Here is a 20,507-nt window from a genome sequence, read left to right as displayed (position 1 = left end):
AAACCATAGTTTGCCTCGCAAAAAATAAGGCAAAATGGAGCGGACCCGCTGACACTTCACAGTTAAATTTTAGAAATTACAAAATTTTATAGTATTGTTTGTGATCACAAAATTCAAAAAAAAAAAAATGAAACGGGACATAAAGCATATTAAAAGATGCAAATATAAGATGTTGACGCCATGTAAAAAATTACGAGAAAAACAAACATTCAGCAAACCTGCCTATTTTACCACCCTTAGTTATCATGTTTTTCAACTTGATTGTTTAATTAATTATTGATTTATTGATTTATGTATTTTTTTTAGTAATTTATGTGTTCTTTTTCAATGATAAAATAGTAGTATGAATAATCTGACATGGATCAATTATTGGAGAAAAGAAGGACTATTTTATTGAAGCCTTAAACATAGATGGACACTCTTAATCCTGAACCAACCTTGCAAGGTGACGATTTTTGTGTGCAATCAAAAAGATTAAACTATCATTAGGCATGAAACATTTCTCTCTTAAAGAAATAATAGAAATAGTGTAGGCATTAATTTAGTCATCATATGATACATGACATGCATAAACTAATTAATTTATTAGTTCAATATTTTGACTAAATCACAATTGGGTATTAATCTTAAATTAATTGCTTGAGTTTTTTGTTTTTGTTTTTGTGTAGAATACTATGGGATATTCTAAACTATGAACAAATAATTTAGTTGATGTTTGCATATTTGTTGAATAATCAAACATGGTGCTATGTTTCATCACTACATTGAATTGGTTCCACATAGCAACTTAAATACTATAATTTATAATTTATCTTTTCTCCTTAGCCAACCAAAACATTTTTATTAGTATTTAGATACATGTCATTATGCCACCATGTTTCTTCAAAACATTACACATTTTCTTTGTTATTAAAAATATTAGTATGAACAATATTTTTTATTATCCTGTTCAAAGATTTGTGCCTAATGTTTTCCTAACATCTAACACTGCTGATATCAACTAGACAAAGCTTGCAATTCTATTGCATAATATTTGCATTGATAGCTACATAAATCTAACATTAGATATAAATAAAATAACTGTTTGATTGTTAATTTGTTATCAAATTGATTGATGTTGATGTTCACAATTGAATGCAATTATATATATAAAAAAAAAATGTATATAAAGTTGTTTTTATATGTTAATAGAGATAAGTCATAACCACCATACACATGCCTTATATTACTCCCTTTTGTCTCCAATGTTTCTGGACCACTTGGCAACTAAGATTCAACATTTTCAAATGGGATGCCTTTAAACTTCTCATGGTGGCATTTATGAAGGCCAATTGTTGACTTGTTAATGAATAAATATTTTGCATTAATCTCTTTAAAAAATGTAAATATTTTTTTATCTCAAAACTTAGAGAAATCATAAATAATTATTGAAGGTGCAATCATAAATATTTTGCATTAATTTAGAGAAATCAAAACTTATTTTCATAAAAAAAATGGAAGGTAAAAAAATACATTAAGGTCATAAATAAATAAATAAATAAAAGTTGGAGGTGAAATTGTATTAAAGAAGAGTGTATATATTGGAACTTTGTCATATGCTTAGATTTCCTTTCAGAGTGCTTTTATTTTACAATACTATAATTATTGATGAGATGTGAAGTAGTAGGATGAAAGTGATGGAAGTATAAAATTTGATCTCCTTTTAAGCAATGTTTCTATTTAATTGCAAGGTTCCACCACCTTGACATAACCCAATATTATATATTTGTTTTAAAAGATAAAATGAAAAATAAAATACAAGTAAAATAATAGCAATGATAACATATGCAAGCCCTGTGTCAGTTCCCTGTTCCATCTGAAATTGTAGCTTTAGGACCAGCTGCTGATTCATAATGTTTCTTAAATATATGAAGGGTGGCTTTCATTCTTCTTATATTCAAATTTTTAATTTCATGATTTCATTAGGTCATATGTCTTTTTAATCTATGTTTTGTCCTTCTCTTGAGATTGATTCAATTTGTCTATTTTTCTTTTTTATAATTTTTTTTAATTATGGTTCTTTCAATGTGTCATACCTATTAGTAGCGGTGATAAATTTCTATGTCAAGCTCGGACGGTTGATGGTGCAGACTTAAAATTTTTGTTCCCTTAAAAAAAAATAGTGTGATGCGGGACGTCTATGTAGACTCCACTTATTTAAAGTTTTAAAATTGTAAAAATTCGAAAAAAAATTAAAGTGGATTAGAACAAATTAAATATTAAAAGGTATATGTGTCTAAAACTTTAATCAGTACTACTAGTAGACAAATGTATGGCTCAACTTATGTTTGTTGTTGTGGTAAGTTCTGGTGTAGACTTCAACAACCCTAATCCTACATTGGAATTTTAGTATTAATTTTCACTGATTTTTGACTTTTTAAAAACTTTGATTTAGAATTTCTCATGAATATACTTGTGCTCATAAATATTTTTGATTGGTTGTTGAAAAGTTCACATCAATTCTAACTTAATTAAAACGATCGAGCTTCTGTCAATGTCCTCCAAATAATCAAAATTGTTAAAAATGTCAACCAAACCATTTACTTCACGCTAACAACAGCATCTTTATATTGAAAAGACACTACAAATCAATTAAAACTAAAGTACAATATTTTTGTCAACCTAGATATATGAAATTTCCATGCAATACCTACCGGAATGACTCCCAGGATTCCTTGTATTGTTTAACTTCAACCATATTGTCCATTTCTCTTGTTATTTTTTGGAAGGTATTGAAATGTAGACATGGTTTTGAGTGATGTTAATTGAAAGTTAAAAATCAACTCATATAAATATACTTTGCTATAAGAAGAGAGAAAAAAGAGAAGAAGAAAAATACATCCATCATTAAATATTTAATAGCTTACATTAGTTGAAAACATTGGTTGAACTATTAAATTTATTAATTATTTATATAATTTTCGAAATATATTTTTTGGAGAGAGAATTATTTAATGTCAGTGTAAAAGTGTTTAAAGATAGTTTATGTAGTGTTTGTAAAAAATATGGTAAGGACGAGAACTATGCAGTCCTCGGAAAGGGCGACAACCATATATCGCTTTCTGGGAGGCGCCCTCGATGCTTTCCTCTCGTCCAAATATGAGAAACGTGGAAAAATATGTTTATTGGGCAGAGAGAAGTCAGGGTTAGTAGTTGGTTCGCGTCTCTATAGAAAATAGGGATTTAACGCTCTACCATTGACTGAGTGGGCGGTGACCCTTTCCAAGATCTTAGGCCTAAGACCTCTATAGATACTTCTCCCCTAACAGGAGAAAGATGACATGTCATAATTTATGCATAATACCCAAAGCATAACGCTTGTGCACAGAGCCTTTCACCTCACGTGAGTAGGTCCTCTAAAACCACAATAACATCATCATACAGAGCTTCTCGACATCGTGGGTAAGCTAACCACCTTAAATTGTTATAAACCTACTAAGGTCTTTTAGTATCTCCTACCTCGTAGGAATACCATGCACACCTATACTTTTTACCAGTATAGTAACGCCCACCGTTGAGCTCCAGTAAATATGGGTCACACCTCTTTCATTCTCATTCCTTCCATCCACCCTCCGAAGATGGTCGATAAAACTCTACACTTTAATATAAACACTATAGCCAAAGATTTCGCTGGTGGAGGTAGTTATAGCTCCTATTGAAAGAAATATTCAAGGCAGATGCTTGCTGCAAATGTGATATCTCCTGGTTTCCCTAGGGGCGAGCGAGGGAAAACAGAGGTTAACATCACTTTTTTTACAGGGACGCCGATAGAGTTAACCCTCATGATAATGACCCTCTGGTCTTCGCTGTGCAATATGCCAACTGGAATATCAAGCGAGTCTTGATAGGTATTGAGAGCTCTGTGGACGCCCTATTTTGGGATGCTTTCCACAATCTTCAAATCGAACCTAACGATGTCAAAGTGTTTAGTGGCTCGTTAATAGGATTATCAAACGAACAAGTACAAATAAGGTGTCAGGCAACCCTGGAGACAACATGTGGTGAGGGAGCAAACCCCTAGGAAATTGACGTCAGCTACCTTATTGTGGATGCCTTGTCGCCCTATAATATCATCCTAAGTCAACACGTCGTCAAGGATCTAAGGGTGGTTATTTCCACCCAGTAATTGGTCCTGAAGTACCCACTGCTTGGAAGGAGATTCGGTATGATTTAAAGAGACTAGTAGATTGCTTAAGAATGCTATCAGAATAGCCTGGAGACAAAGAGGAAATAGTCTGCCCTTTTGGGCGCCCCCTTTTCTAAAGTTCCAAATGCAAACCTCGATTGTTGGGATTCCAGGTTGGGCACGGACGTTGAAAGGCTCATGCCCATTTACCTAGGAAAAATAACATGAGCCAGTCGACCAACTTATTAAAAATGCCAACTTGTTCGCTGGGGCCTCTTCTAATATGCATGGGATACACACTAAGTTCGTGAGCCATCGTTTTTCTATCAACCCCTTTTGCCAAACCCGTGGCGCACAGGAAGTAGAAAGTTGGCAAGGAGAATAGGGTCGCCATTGACGAGGAAGTAGGCAAGCTATCCAACATCGGGTTCATTACAGAAACAAAATACTCTACCTGATTAGTCATCATGGTTATAGTAAGAAAATCAAACAATATATGGCGCATGTGTGTGGAATTCACCTACTTGAATGCCGCTTGTCCCAAGGAACCATATCCACTACCGAACATTGATCTCCTTATTGATGGATCCTCATACTCCTACAAGTTGAACTTCATGGATGCATACTCAGAGTATAACCAAATCTGGATAGATCATCTAGATACTCCTAAAACAGTCTTGATGTTGAATCATGGCAACTACTACTACCATATCATTCCCTTCGGTCTCAAGAATGTTGGTGCCACCTATCAGCGATTCATGGGTGTTATGTTCTCCCACCAGATAAGGAAGAACCTAGAGGTCTATGTTGTCGACATGATAGTGAAAATTATCGAAGGACGCAGCCATGCCAAAAATTTAGAGGATTCCCTGCATTTATTTTTAGTCAAGAAATATGATATGCGCTTGAAATCCACCAAGCGCTCTTTCGGAGTTCAAGATGGAAAGTTCCAAGGGTTTGTGCTGACGAATAGATGCATTGAAGCCACTCGGTATAAATGTTACGCACTCATCGCCATGAGAAGCCTCACAACCTTTGACCTAAAAATGGAGATGAAATAAATAATGAAATGAATGATAGATGCAACTTATATGTGATAGATGAATATATACTATGCATGATGGATGAGACCACTGATGACCAGATGAACTTAGCAAAAGCCAGATAAAAAAAGATAGGGAAAATTTGGGGTATGATACACCTTCATTTGGTATCATAGTTTAGTATGTGCTTTAAACACTTAACATTAGTATAGAAAATATTCTAACAGAAAATCATGTCTAGAGGTGATGAATCTGGTGTTAGTCACCATGCTAAGAGCTATAATTATAATGCTTCTGAGAAGAGCAACTATTTTTCTAAACATCCAACCTTCTGTGGAGGTTCTACTGGGTTTGAATGGAGGGAGAGTAAGTTGTATACTCACATCATAGGAATTGATGATAAGTTGTAGGACATTCTTAAAGATGGCAAGGAAGTGTAGCAGCTTACAGGTAGCCTCGTCATTCTATCTCGCTTCCTCCCATGTGCGGGCGACAAGGCCTTCCTTTTCTTTGACTCCTTGAAGAAGAAAGAGAGATTCGAGTGAACTGCAGAATGTGAGGAGGCTTTCTCGAAGGTAAAGACCTTCCTTGCATCGCCTCCCATTCTCACTCGCCCGAGGGTGGATTCGCCACTACTCCTCTATCTCTAGGTCATAGATCAGACGATGAGCTCAATCTTCGTCCAGGAGGCAAATAAGTTAGAAGGGCTCATGTATTTTGTAAGTAAGGTGTTCATAGGCGCCAAAATGAATTACTAGAAGATCGAGAAGCTAGCACTTGTTGTCATCTTGTTTGACAGGTCTTGAAGAAGCTAGATTTGGCAGGATGGGTGGTATCATGGGCTGTGGAAATCTCGAAATATGATATTCAGCATGTCCATAAAGGGAAGTATCAAATCCTAAGTTGTGACAGACTTTATGGCAGAATTTAGCTTGCATGTAGACGAGGAAACAACCCTATAATGGGTGTTATCAATTAATAGTGCCTCAAACGTGAAGGGGAGCAACTCTGGGATAGTCTAGGAAATACCTGGTGACATACTCATCGAGCAAGCGTTGAAGTTCAAATTCACAACCAGCAATAATCAGGCAGAATACGAGTTCTTTATTGCTCGCATAGCTCTCGCGTTAGAGATGAGAGCCTTCAAACTGAAAATCGACATCAACTCCTATTTGGTCACCAATCAAGTCTCTGCGTAGTACCAGACAAAAGAACCTCAGCTGATAAGATATTTGCAAAAAGTACAAAGTCTATTCTCTCGTTTTACTTATTTTGAAATAGAACAAGTTTCTCGTGAACAAAACTTCAGAGCAGATCTTCTTTCCAAACTTGCCAGCTCCAAAACATCAGGGTTTAACACAATAGTGATCCAGGAGACTCTCGCCTCCCCCAATATTGAGGCGAGTGATAACATGCTATCATTGCATGTTATTTAGCAAGAAAAAAATAGACTTAAAATGAGAAAGTTAGAAGAAAAAGTGTGAGAAAAGCATGGAAAAATATTTTTGGGTGAAGAAAAGCACTTATTGAAAAAATTGGTGAAGAAATGAACAAAAACACGCTGCTAACTACTAGATTTTACGCGGCCGCGCCACTCTAACATGTGATCGCATTAATACCCAGTGCGCATGCATTACTGCACTTTCCTAACACATTTTTGCTGGTTTTAAAAGGAAAAAATAGGAGAAGAAAAAGGGTGTTTGATTCTCTAGAGAGAGAGTGCCTAATTTGAGAAATTTTGGAGCTTTTGGTGGCCATTGAAGTCATTGGAGAACTTTTTCTTCGGTGATTCTTCATGATCATTGAGGTATTGAATTATTTCAACACGAGTAGCTAGATTCCTCGTAGGTTAGGTGAGGATTCCCCCCAATTAAAAACACAATGAAGGTGTTGGAGGCTGTAATGAAGACAAGTCAAATGACGCAATTAAGGTGACTAAGGGAGGGCCGCAATTAAGGCAGAAATTCCAATACATTCCCTTATGCTCAGACCTTAATAAAGTCAAAGCGTGGATGAGGAAGGAAGTCCAACAATGGATCTAGGATAGGCTCTGATACCATCACAATTTGGGTTGGGCCTAAAACATCCCTACAAAATTGACTTGTAAGGAGAAGATTACCCCCTCTTATAAACATAACACATGTCATATACCTAAGCAATGTGGGACTAAATCCACCAATTAAAACTGAACACAATGAATGTGTTGGAGATTGCAATGAACGCAAGCCAAATGTCGCAATTAAGGTGACTAGCGGCATACCACATTTAAGACGGAGTATATGGATAAAAGAGCTTCCGCTTTGGGGTAGTGTTTAGAAAAACAAGTGTGAGGTGGAAGTCTAACATTTATTAGAAAATAGATATTGAACATTTTATAAGTGAGAGAACTCATACACCTATCACCTTAAAGTTTTGAGTAAATATGTGGTGTATCTCTCACTTGGTGTGTTGCTCTTATAATAAAGGCTCAATGTAGATGCTCCCTCATTATGACCCCCAACAATTGATGACTCATAGTGTTATCAAAGTCGATGGTTCGAGTGAAGGACTAACTCCCTTGTATCGGAAGTCTTCCTAATATAATGGTGGTCAAGAGGCATGTCCCATTTAAAAAGTTTCAACGGCGGTACAAGAGTGTGTGGATGAAAGAGCTTCCGCTTAAGGGATAGTGTTGATAAAAACAAGTGTGAGTTTGAAGTGTTGAGAAACAAGTGTGAGGTGGAAGTCTCACATTGATTAGAAAAATGGATATTGAGATCTTTATAAGTAAGAGAACTCATACACCTATCTCATTAAAGTTTTGGGTGAACATATGTCATATCTCACTTGATATGTTGCTTTTAAAATAAAGACCCAATGTCAATGCTCCCTCGTGATGGCTCCAAAAAAATGATAACACAACTATCAGAGCAATTATGGAGGAAACTCTGACAAATAAATATTTAAATAATTGAGCTATCAATATCAAAATTAGAATATAAAATCAAGGGTTAAATATACGACCGCTCCCTGCCATTAGGGAGAGTTTTGGTTTTCCCCCCTTAAGTATTTTTTGTGATTCCCCCCTTATAAAATAAAGATTATGTTTTCTGTAGCCCCTATCCCTTGTTTGGCTGACTGGGCGTTTGGAATCTTTCTACATGGCATTACTTTTGCTGACTGTGTATTATTTTTCTTTTATTTAAATAATGATATGTCAATATTATTTGAAAACATATAAATAAAATCTTAAAAACCTTAACTCCTATGGGATTCGAACATAGGAGTATTCACACTGATGTCAAGTGTAACACCCCATAATTTCAGTTTATTAATTTAATTTGGAGTTAAATTAAATAATTGGAATTTTAGTATTTTTATTTGGATTTAATTGGAAAATAATGGAATAAGAGCTATTGGGCTTATGGTGTGATGTTAGTAAAAGAGGGGTGCTAATTAGTTAGGCCTTTTACTAAGTTGTGATATTTTATTTTATTTTATTTTCATAAAATAAGAAAAGGATCCATTTGGGGAGAAAGGAAGAACACGTGAAAAGGGCAAGAGAAGAGAAAGAGGCAAGAACGTGAAACCGGAAGGAGAGCATTCAAGAGATTCATCGAGGTAAGGGGGGACTCTTCCTTTTAGTATCTCTTATGTGGTCTTAGGTAATAGATAGATTGATGTATGGTTTGATTCAATTAAACATTGGGATTGTTAGGTTAAGGTGTTCTAATTTGGATTGAATTGATGATGATTGTGTGAACTTTTTGGATAATAATGAGTTTAAATGATGTTTTGTGGTGTATAGTTGAATGTATGATGTTTGTATTCCTGTATGTGATGTCTGGAATCGTTTTTGGGTGAAAAGGATGTGAAATCGCAGGGTCTGTCGCAGACTTGGGGTTTGCTGAAATCGCAGGTCCGCTAAGCGGAGGGGGTCCGCTGAGCGGAGGTTCCAACGTAGTTCGCTTCTGTTGGACGTCGCTAGAGGTCCGCTGAGCGGAGGTCTGAAGGATTCGCTTCTGCCTTGCGTCGTTGAGCGAACCTTGCTGTGTGTGAATTTTTCTAAAACTTCAAAACATCGTATCTTTTGATCCGTGAATCATTTCTTAGTGTCGTTTTGGGCGTTGTGCAAGTAATTGAATGTTTTATATGATGAATGATGAATATGGGCAGTGGCCGAATTTATTTCTTTAAAACTCTATTTGATTACTTGATGAGAATTAAACATTGTGTGCATATGAGATAGGTGTGACAATGTGTTTGATATGATGATGAATTGGTTTTGATTGTTATTATGATTGTGATGAATGCATGACTATTTGAATGATGTTGAAAACATGTACATACTTATTGGTGATGTGGTGTTGAGATGAGTTGTTCATCGTGATTCGGTGATGTTTATAAGTATATTATGTGTGTTTCATTCATTCATATGCATTTGATGATGGATCCCGTTGATGAGTGGATCGTTGGTGGCTAATTCCCATTGTGCGGAGATTAGTAAGCAGTCATCGTGTGCCCATGGGGGTGTGAGCGATGAGGTTAATTGTGTGCCCATGTGGGGTGTGAGCGATTGAAGGGCAGTATCGTAGAGAGAAGTCTTGTGAATGTGATTCACGAATTTTGGTACCACATGCATAGTGTCAGTTGTGTCATATGCATTTTGTCATAACATGATTGTATGGATTTCTGTGTTATGTGTTGTAATTTATTATTATGTGAATTGATGAATAATAGATGTGAATCTGAATGTGCATAATTGGGTGAACGGTATATTATGATGCTTGTTGCTTATGAATTGCATAATATTTACTAATTGAGAATGAGACTCACCCTTACATGTTGTCATTTTCAGATTGAGGAGTAGCGGCATTAGTGCTTGGTGAGGATGACTCGTAGTTTATCCGTTATGTTGGGTCGTGTCGGTCATGCTCTGATCTTGTAACACTGGGGGACGATAGTTATAGAGATTTATGAGAATTCTCTATTTTAATTGGTGTTGGATTATATTCCATTTGATTATGTTGATGATGTTTCTTATTCCGCTGTGATAAACATAATTGTGTTTTTGTTAAATTGTTTCCTAATGAAGCATGACTTGACCATGATTTGGTTTATTTATTTTAAATAATTGTGGCACCCTTGTGTTTATGTTTTACTCTGATATAATTATTTAAAATTGCCGCGGGGTTTAGAAGGGTGTTACAATAGCACCCAACCACTGGGCTAGATGTTTTCGTGTGTTAATACTTGCTTTGAAAATTCTTTTATAAGTTGATTATTCTAATTTGTTTTTTTTCTTGAGTTTTATTTTTTCTTTTTGCATTGATATTTCTTTAGAACCCAACATCCTCTCTATCGTCTTCTCCGTTCTACCGTTTTACCATGGGCATTTTGCAAACATAGAAAATCAACAGAAAATGCAAATTGAAGACATGGTTCAACTCAGTTTTTCAACCTCAACATAACTCTAATTCTCAAATTCGTTGAAACCTCCACAATCCTATTTAATTTTAAATTTTGTTCTCAAACCCTAAAGCTTAAATGTCAAATTAAATGGTGTATATGGACCAATTCAAACAAATAACATGGGCAAACAAACTGATATCAATAAAATTCATGAAAAATAAGGGCGCTTGGTGCCAGTGGTGATGTTTCGTGCGATGGTTATGGGCTGTTCAAGGGCTTGGTACGGCGGATGGATTCGTTGATTCTTGTTTTTTTTTTCGTCAAGAACTTGTGAGAGAGGGAGAGAGAGATGAAGCATATTTGTTTAGGTTTTTCTCTTAGATTTGTTCGATTTTTCTCAAGCTTTGATTTGAACCATTATTACTGTTAAGGTATGCTTTATACTCTATACTTCATTCTTCTTCCTTTTTTTGTGCAGTTAAGAACATTATATTCCAATAGCTACCACTCAGCTTATTGCTTCATCGAAGGTTGTTCCCGTCTATGGTCATTTTGTAGGTGTCGTGATTTTGCGCAAGAGTAGTTAATCCGGTGATTTGTTTTGTGATATTTGTTTTGTTCTATTGCCAGAATTTTTGTTCTAATTATTGTTTTTGGAGCAATATTATTACAAATGAAAAGAGTTGGTCTAGTGGTTGGACGTTTGGTTCCTATCTGTGTGTTCCTAGGTTCGATTCCCACAGGAATTAACATGTTGAATGAGAAGTGAGTGAGGACCACATCATATACTTTGCAAAATCTTATTGGTTATTTTGATTATTTAGATTTTTATTTCATCATAATTATTTGGAACGATTATTTATAATAAATCAATTTTTTTCACTAAAATTCATCATTTTTTGTCTATAAATAGATACTTGGTTCATTTGATTTTGACACAAAAAAATCAACTTTTTTCTCTCTAGTTTTTCTATTTAGCCTCTAATAAATTCTTGTTTGTAGTTCTAAACATCTTTTTAGTGAAATGGATCTCAACAATAACCCTTTTAACACCCAAAATTCTACTAATTACACTCTCAACTATCCAAAATTAGAAAAAAAAATTAAAATAAATTATTTAACTCTTCATTATTTTAATTTAATTTCAATCGATAATTATTATTAATATATAATCACAAAAAAATAAAAATAAAAATGATGGGGTAGAGTGATGAATTTTATTAACCAAAATCATTGTAGTGAGTAAAAGTTGAATAAGTGTTGAATTATTAGGTGGAAGAGAGAGAAGATGACGTGGAATGTAAAAAGTAAAAAAGAAGGGTGTTGAGTCAATGAACCATTGTATATAGTCCGGTATTTTTTTCCCAATTGGAAGTCAGAAATGCCTTGGAGTGGTTAATGATAATGGCCCTCGTAAGTGACTGGTATTTTTTCCCCATGGGATTGGCATAAGAAAGATACGTGGAGTTTTTTAACTACGTTTGTTGTTACATAAGTTCTCAAACATGTAAGACTATGTACAATGATTTAGTTATTCAACACCCTACTTTTTCACTTTTTATGTTCCACATCATCTTCTCTCTCTTCCACCTCATCATTCAACACACATTCAAATTTTACTCACTACAATGGTTTTGTTTAATAAAATTCAACACCCTACCCACTACTTTTATTTCTTATTCTTATTTTCTTTTATATATTTGTTTTTATATATTTGTTTTTATGATTATATATTTCTACATCTCAATTATCAATTGAAACTAAATTAAAATAATTAAGATTTAAATATTTTATTTTAATTTTTTTTTAATTTAGTAATTTATTTAATTTTTTTTCTTCCAATTTTATATTTTTAATTTTGTTTGTGTGTCCAAATCAAATGAAACAAGTCTCTATTTGTAGACAAAAAAAATGATGAATTTTGGTGAAAATAAAAATAAATAAAAAATAATTTACATTAAATAATTATTATAAAATAAAAATCTAAACATACACAACAAGCAATAATATTTTGTCACATACTTTAGGTGGCCCCACTCTTTTCTTATTCAACAGGTTGAAAGTATTCAACACCAATTAATCCACATCACATTAAACACATGATTCAATAAATTATTCAACACCCCCATTGTAAATGGCCTAATAGCCATTGTTTGAATATTTTCAAATATAATTTATACAAATATTTCTTATATTAATGCAAATTTTGAGTTATACTAAACTCTAATTATAATAATAGAATTATAAACCTCATGTGAATAAACATTATAGGCAACTGTTTAACAAACAATTACAACAGAAAATCATTTACTTGTTGTAATAACCAAATGCAAGTTCCTTTACACTGCCATGGAAACTCTACTCGAATACCGAAATACTTCCATCCCATGAGCATGAAGCAAAAACATTAGGCATAACTGGGTGGAAGGCAATGTCCATGCATGCTTGGCCAAAGGCTTTTATTTTCTTAATTACTTTGGATGAGTGATAATCATATATGCAAATAGATCCATCTGAAGAGCCAGATGCAAGTTTTTTTCCATCCAAGCTGAAATTGCACTTAATATGGAACCCAGAAACCCCATGGTTTTCATATCTCTTATATTTGTTGAGTTTGTATGGAGGGGTTGAACTAAAGATTGCGACATAATTACCGTTTGATTGAGCAACAAAAACTGGATCAAACGGGTGCGATCTAATGCAAGGACAAGTATAAGCTTCCACATAAACCTGATTCAGAAGCAGAAGAACATGTTAAATAAAATTTAAACTTACCCTCTCAACAAAGTATATTAGGGTCATTTTGATATTCAGAGATTAACGTGTTCTTCAAAATGAAAAAGGCACGTGTGGCGCCGCTTGTGGCTTGAGTTTTATCTCAGCATTATTGTTTGATAGTCTTTAGAAAAGGTGAAAATGATCTTTTATAATATTTGTTATATGTTTGTATTTCACAAACTTATTACTAATCTTTAAAAGGTGAATTCTGCATTAATATTTTTACCTCGCACTCATCAACAAATCTCAGTATTTTGCCAGAAGACAAAGTCCCTTAAGAAAAGACAAGTTTAGATGAATAAATATGGAAGATTACTAGATTAATCTCATATATGTAGGCAATGAAAAGTGAAAACTGTAGTAGCTTACAATATTTGATTCTAGTTTAGGAAGCTAAATTATGAGGCATCTAAGTAATTGCTTTTAGTACAGCATGATTATCAACTGATAATATTTAGAAAATCTATTCCCCTTTGGTGTTAATTAATGCCTGCGATTTGTGTTGCCTTGCCTCCATTGCAGCTGTCTTTGGGTTATATCATCAGTGCCATCCAGAATCACCATAAGCTCCCACCATTTCTATCGTCAGCTTCCATTAACAATACCTGCCTTCCAATTGACAACCATGTCCAGAAGCTCATTGTCTATAGCCTGGCTGAAACCTATAAGTTCATAGCGCAGTTCCAACCTATAAGTCTCAATGCTTCTTTCCTACTACACAAGGTTCACACAGTTCATCAAAAACATGGATAACAGACAAGCCAATAACCCATTTCTTATTTGCAAGAAACTTTATGCTTTCAAAGTTGAAGTGTCCAAGATGCATGTGCCAAAGCCAATTATCATCAATAGCTACAGTTTTACAACACATATTAGCATCATACTTGATGTTCAGTGGAAATAGACGATTCCTTGAGACATGCTTGTCTTTTCTATGAGGCCCATCTCAGCATCATTGATAGTGCAACCTCTCTTGTTGAAGTTTAAATCATAGGCATTGTCAATGCTTAGGAGATTCTGACATATACTAGGTACATAGAATACATCAGAAATATAATTCAAGATCCATCCTTCAATCTGTTGGCGATCTTTTCTTTTCCCAAAATTTGAAGTTTTGAATTATCACCGAGGTTGACTATGTTGTGGAAATTTTCATCTAAGTTGAAAAATAGTTCTTTATTCCCACTTAGATGGTTACTGCAACCAATATCTAGCAACCATTGATCATTTTTATCGGCTACAACATGACATGTTTGTAAGCACCATTTTCATATCATTTTCAATTTGTGCAACTTGAGCATGGCTTATCTCTAATATTCAATGATTTAGCATGACATTCTCGACCATAGTGACCATACTTTTTACAATTAAGGCATTGAATATGAGATTTGCATTCTGATTGAAAATGTTCGTACTTTTGCCATTTGTGCATCGAACATTAGATTTATTTTGAAAAGAGTCATTACCTCGTGTGCTTTGGCTTAAGCCAGTTTCAGAATTCCTTCAGCAACCTTTGGAACTATGTCCTCTTTGAAAGTGGTTTGCCCTTCTTTGCACAGGTCACTCATTTCTCAAATTTTGTTTGAGATTTTAAATCTTGCTCAAATGTATCACTTCTTGATCTCTCGTTCATCTGCATCTCACATGCACCAAACATGCTTGCAAATCATTTAAAGTCATTGTGGTGACATCTTCTCCTTCTTAAATTACTGCTACAACGTAACCAAAACGAGTTGAAAGAGTGCACATAATTTTCTCCACGACATCTTTCTCCTTTATGTTGTCACTGTTGGATTTCATTTCATTGACTAGTTTGCCCATTCGTGAAAAATAGTCATGAATGCTTTCATCTCTTCCTTGCTCCATTAGCTCAAACTGACGTTTTATTCCTTACTGACGTTTTATTCCTTACAACCTCGTTCGTTTAACTGGGTCGGCACCTTCATATGTTTTAAGTAAAATTTCTCAAGCATCCTTAGTTGTTAGATAATTTAAACTTGGCATTTGAACTTAGTCAATAAGAGAAAGTATGTCCATCTGTATTGATGATACATGCTTTAGAGGCCTACATTAAATCATAAGCTAGTTTCAAGGAAAGCCAAGAATGTTGACTGGGCATGGTTAACCAAAACTAAATGCATCTTGGCATTATTATAAATAGTTGTTATCAATTGTAGCAATGTACTCCACAGAAAGAAAGAGAAAGTTATACAATAAAGAAAAAGACTACATCAAGCTTTTGTGCTTAGAAAAATGTTTTGATGTTATTTTATATGTTATTCTTATCACAACACAATTATATCAAGGCAATGAAATTTATTTTCCAACACACTAGCCTCTGTTTCTATCTTAGCGGTCGGATAAATTAGTTGTCATGTTTTTCTTAGGGTACCTTGAAACCCTAGAGAAAAATTCTTTTTTGTTCCCTGTTACTGTCTTGTGCTGCTGTCTTTCCTTGGGAAATGGTGTGTGTATGGAGCATGCAGCACAAGACGATTCTATGTATATTGATATGGTCAAAGATTAATTTCCCCTTAGGTACCAATAGAACTTACAGAAAATGTTGATATAATAGAAAAATTTTATTATTTTAATAATGGAATAAGGGAGTACAAAGGCAGTTACAATAATAACCAGAGCTAGAAGCTCCTCCCAGAGAAATACTTCTCCAAATTAACTATTAACAATGAACATGAATGACTCCCCCCTACTCTCTCCAGTCACAATTTATTCTCATTCTCTAACCAACTCTTCTAGAATCATTCTCAATGTCACAAACTTTCACTTCCCCTCCTTGATCATTTTTTCCTCTACGAGTGTAAACCCTCCAAACAGCGAATTTGGGCCTTGCTTCAGCAGCCTCTTAGTCAATATACATGGGTAGGGGACATAGGTAAGGGAACAATATCCTAGGTGTGTGGGAGATCTTATCATTTACAAGTTTAACCTACTCAATCCCTAGGGTGTGTTTGTTTCAAGGTTACCAAAATTATTCCTGGGAATATGAGTATGGGAATGCAATATCCCCATGTTTGATTCAAGTTTTAAAAAGTTATTCCAAGGAATATTATTTACACATAGTTTTTCAATTCTTATTCCAAGGTATAAAGGGTGGGAATAAGTTAAACCAACTCTAACTTCCAACTATCACTCAGAATTATTATTATTTTTATTTTTTTATAATTTAAAATTAAACAAATTTTATTATTATGCCTAGGAATCTAAATTTCTACCAAACACACCCTTAGATTAGGGGACAGAATCAATTAAAAAGGGGTATAGACCCGATCCAGTCATGGTTGGACCACTAAATCTTGAATGAGTAAACTTTCTGGTTCAATTATTAGTCTGGTTTTAACTTTAACTTTTAAAACCATGACTAGAACTTGGAAGCTATGATGTCTTTTACTAGGCTATTTGCATTATTCAATTCCCTCTGGAACGATTTTTTGTTATTAAAAAAGCTGTTTGTACTAATCAATATTCGCAATGCAGCCTAAACTATGATAAGCAACCTTCAGAACAATTTGGCAGAAAATAGGTGAACTATATAAAACAATATATAAACAGTATTAGAGTTATCTCACCTGATTAGACAACGGCACCTGTCTCGACACATCCCAAACGATAATAGAATTCTCACTGATATTGCTCCCAGATACATCACTAGAAGAAATGAATTGCTTCCCATTCGTTGTAAACTCAACATCTAGAATGGAACCTAAATTTCGATTATAGTTATGCACAACTTTGCCAGTTCTGATATCCCATAGTTTGATATGCCCCTTAGATCCCCCAGAAAGGAAGAGATTTGAATTGTTTGGGTGGAACTTTATAACTCCAACCATTTGATCTTCTCTGAAAACCTGAGTTTCCATTCCCTTTTCAACATCAACCAACCTTGATGTGCAATCATATCCACAAGAAAGCAAGAAGTGGCCTTGTCGAGACCATTTCACATCTTTCACAGCGGCATTGTGGAAGTTTAGCGCACATGCTTTCTTCTTATCTCTGCTCCATACATTCCATATGTATGCCATATTGTCCATCCCAGCAGATGCAAGGAGGTGAGCTGCAAGGTAACTACAATTCATCAAGGATATCTCTCTTGCTATGGTCTATCCTCTCCTCCATGTGTAGCTGTGTGATACTTTAAAATATTATGATTTTATAATTGGGATAAACAAGGTAGTCAAGCACAGGATCTTAAGTAGGATTGGACGGCCTGTGAAAAATCGTAAAGCAAGGATCGTAGCACGACACTTAAGATCTTACTAAAGGACAAAATGATAAATTCACATGAACAAAAACATGAAAATTATAATACATGAACAAAATAACTTATAAATCACAACTTTCAACTAATTTAATTAAGAATTCATAACCACCATTCCATAATTTAATAAGCTTAAAAGATCAAGTTCAACATAAGTAGCTAAAAAAACATAAATATAACAAATAAGGAAGGAGAGGAGCGTGAAATCAGAGGAAGAAGAGAAAAATAATCGTGAAAAGAAGGAGAGGAGCGTGAAATCAGTTGAAGAGGGAGAGGATGAAGAGCAAAAGGTCGTGAAAGAAAATGAGGAGCGCCGTTTCTGTTGTGTTATGTTTTAGGGTTAGGAATTTCATTTAAATAAAAACTGGGTTTTCACTTAAAAAAAACCGACCCAGTTTGACAGCCCAAACCAAAAAAAGGCCCAGCACTACATTTTTTTACGATCTTACTCGAAAAATCTCGATCTTGACTATGGAGTGACCAAAAACGATCTTTCCCAGATCCTAGCATTAAATTGCCACCCCAACACGTAAGATCTTACGATCTTACAACCCAGCACTCGTTTTTTACTACATTGTGCTTCAAATAAAATTATATGATATAATACTTTCATTTTTTGAGAAACAGTAAAAAAAACTACTATTTCCTAACAGTAAGTTATATCATAAACAAGGGAAACAACAATCTGTCAAAGAAGAGATTTTACCATGAGTTGATGACCAATGTAGAGCATTGACAGCTCTTGTATGTCCAGATAGAGATGCAGATAGCTTTTCAGATACCGAGTTTAGGTTTTTATGACCCTTTGCTTCACTTCTCAATAATGCTAAAATGTTATGGTGTATATCAGCCTCCGAGATACTGCCTATGTTTATGAGAAAGAAAAAGGTCAGATTAGTAGTGTCTGTCAATGATTTAAAGTTCAATATAGAGGTGAGGGAATAGATAGAAGCATTAAAATATCAAGCATATCTATATCTAAGAAAAGCATAATCAAGAAAAGGTCAAGCTCTGTGTGAGGAAATAAAGAAATTGTAATTATACAATCATCACTCAGCCCGAGCCTCAGATAATAAGATACAAAAGTGATAACTATACAATCATTACTCAGCCTGAGCATCAGATGATAAGATACAAAAATGATGTTGCTGCATGCTTCAAAGTTATGCCGCTGCCCCTACTGCCGCTACTTTTCTATTTTGACGTTCCTCACTAAATACAAGCGGAGGTCCCTAAATTAGGAACTAGATTTCGGGCCAATATAAAGCCATGCAAAAGAAGCTACATATAAAGCAAGCTATTATATGCTTGTTTCTCTGTTTATTCAATTCACTTACACTGATTTGGAATTTATATCATGAAATAAACTGTGTTTACAACCCAAAGTTTGAAGCTTATATGTTTTACATCGATGAATTGAGTCCAAAAAAAATTGGTTTGCCTCTAATAATGTTGTAACAGATTATGAACTAGATTGGTTAATTTTCTCCAGCACTTAAAAAAAAAATCAAAAGAATCTTGTAATAAGTAATAACCATGAGGTTTCTGCACAGCTTTACTTCTCCATAAACATCTATAAGCACACAAGAACTATTTCAGTAGTACAGAACCATACAATTAATATAATTGAGATTCTCCCTCAAGACCAAATTCTTAGCATGAAAACCTAATTGTTTTCCAATTGAATTGAAGAAGGGAGTAAAAGAAGAGTACCGGATAATGTGAAAGACGGAGATGATGAAAGGTGAGGAATAGATGTAGCAGAAGTGATGGAAGGCATAGAAGCGCGTTGTCGTTTGGAAACGTAGCTACCTGAAATGAGAGTTTGTGTATGGAGGTTGGAAACAGTAGTAGTAGAAGAAGAAGAAGGGATATAGGGTTTCGGTGTGGGAGTATGGTGGGATAATTTCACTCGTTTAGGTTCTTCTTCTTCAGTATTTGAATATGCGGCGCATAGAAGATCCATGTTACTCGCGGTCACGCCACCTCGCCGTTTACTTCGTGCCCGTTGTAGTCTTTGGTTTTCTCTGCGGCGGTTATGATTGGAGAGGTTAACACCACGGCGTTTTTGGTTCAATTGTTCGGTGTGGAAGTAAGAAAATCAAAAAAAAAATAAAACAGAGAATAAAAATTTTACATCTTCTGAATTTTATTAAAACTACTAAGGTCTATCAAATCATGTGGAAAGTTTAAATTCATTCTTTAATTACCATTCATATTCATTCTTTAATTATCATTCATAGAAGAGTTAAAAGGTAGTGCACTGACAGTGTAAAATAATTTTACACTGTCATCCAATAGAAAATTATAAATGTTCCATGTCATTAAGTTTTTTTTAAATAAAAAAATGGTTTAATTGGATACATGGGTGGTGATTGGTTGACAGTGTAAAAATATTTTACACTGTGTTTACCCAGAAAACTGGTAAACAAGCGCTAGTTTCCTTTTTAAAGGTTACTTTGCGGAGTCAACTAGAATACTCCATGACTGATTGCTTTATTTTGTTATGTTATGTGTATCTGATTTGTATTAAATGTAAAATAGTGACTTTAACGTAAAAGTAAGCACTGAAATTAAAGGCTTTAAAGTAAATCAAAGCAATAAAAAAGAAAGACAGTAAATGTGCACTGAAAGATAAAATGTAGTGTAAAATGATTGCATTTAATTAAACTGGTACGCATACGTACATTCCAAAGTTGCACTCGTTACTCATTGCGTAGAGATTTGAGTTTACTTGTGTTTATGTAGAAAATGCGGACCTCTAACTATTCCTATGAAACTTGCTTAAATAGAAAAAATAAAATAACTACTACTAACGGTCGACTGGCTATCAGTCAACACGTGTCTTCGACAT

At 34.4% G+C, this 20,507-nt stretch overlaps 1 protein-coding gene across 1 annotated transcript; it reads right to left on the bottom strand.

The window, feature by feature from the left end:
• Positions 1-12,816: 12,816 nt before the first annotated feature.
• On the bottom strand, positions 12,817-19,773 carry LOC131620427 (uncharacterized). Its single transcript, XM_058891500.1, has 4 exons — positions 19,367-19,773; positions 18,360-18,518; positions 16,965-17,449; positions 12,817-13,329 (listed from the first exon to the last, which is right to left on the bottom strand). The coding sequence occupies exons 1-4, from the start codon at positions 19,617-19,619 to the stop codon at positions 12,958-12,960; spliced, it is 1,269 nt and encodes a 422-aa protein (XP_058747483.1). The 5' UTR covers positions 19,620-19,773; the 3' UTR covers positions 12,817-12,957.
• Between the last annotated feature and the right edge of the window lie 734 nt (positions 19,774-20,507).

The sequence above is a fragment of the Vicia villosa genome, linkage group LG7 (genome assembly GCF_029867415.1).
Source record: "Vicia villosa cultivar HV-30 ecotype Madison, WI linkage group LG7, Vvil1.0, whole genome shotgun sequence".
In the NCBI taxonomy this organism is placed as follows: Eukaryota; Viridiplantae; Streptophyta; class Magnoliopsida; order Fabales; family Fabaceae; genus Vicia; species Vicia villosa.
The sequence above is the reverse complement of the archived record's forward strand: the minus strand, read 5'-3'. Positions and strand labels throughout refer to the sequence as shown.

Bases quoted from the DNA above. Each gene is read 5' to 3' on its own strand.
- LOC131620427 (XM_058891500.1), bottom strand. From the start codon at position 19,619: ATGGATCTTCTATGCGCCGCATATTCAAATACTGAAGAAGAAGAACCT. The intron at 18,519-19,366 runs GTACTCTTCTTT...TCATAAACATAG, and splicing joins TCCGTCTTTCACATTATCCG to GCAGTATCTCGGAGGCTGAT. The intron at 17,450-18,359 runs GTAAAATCTCTT...GTTACCTTGCAG, and splicing joins ACATTGGTCATCAACTCATG to CTCACCTCCTTGCATCTGCT.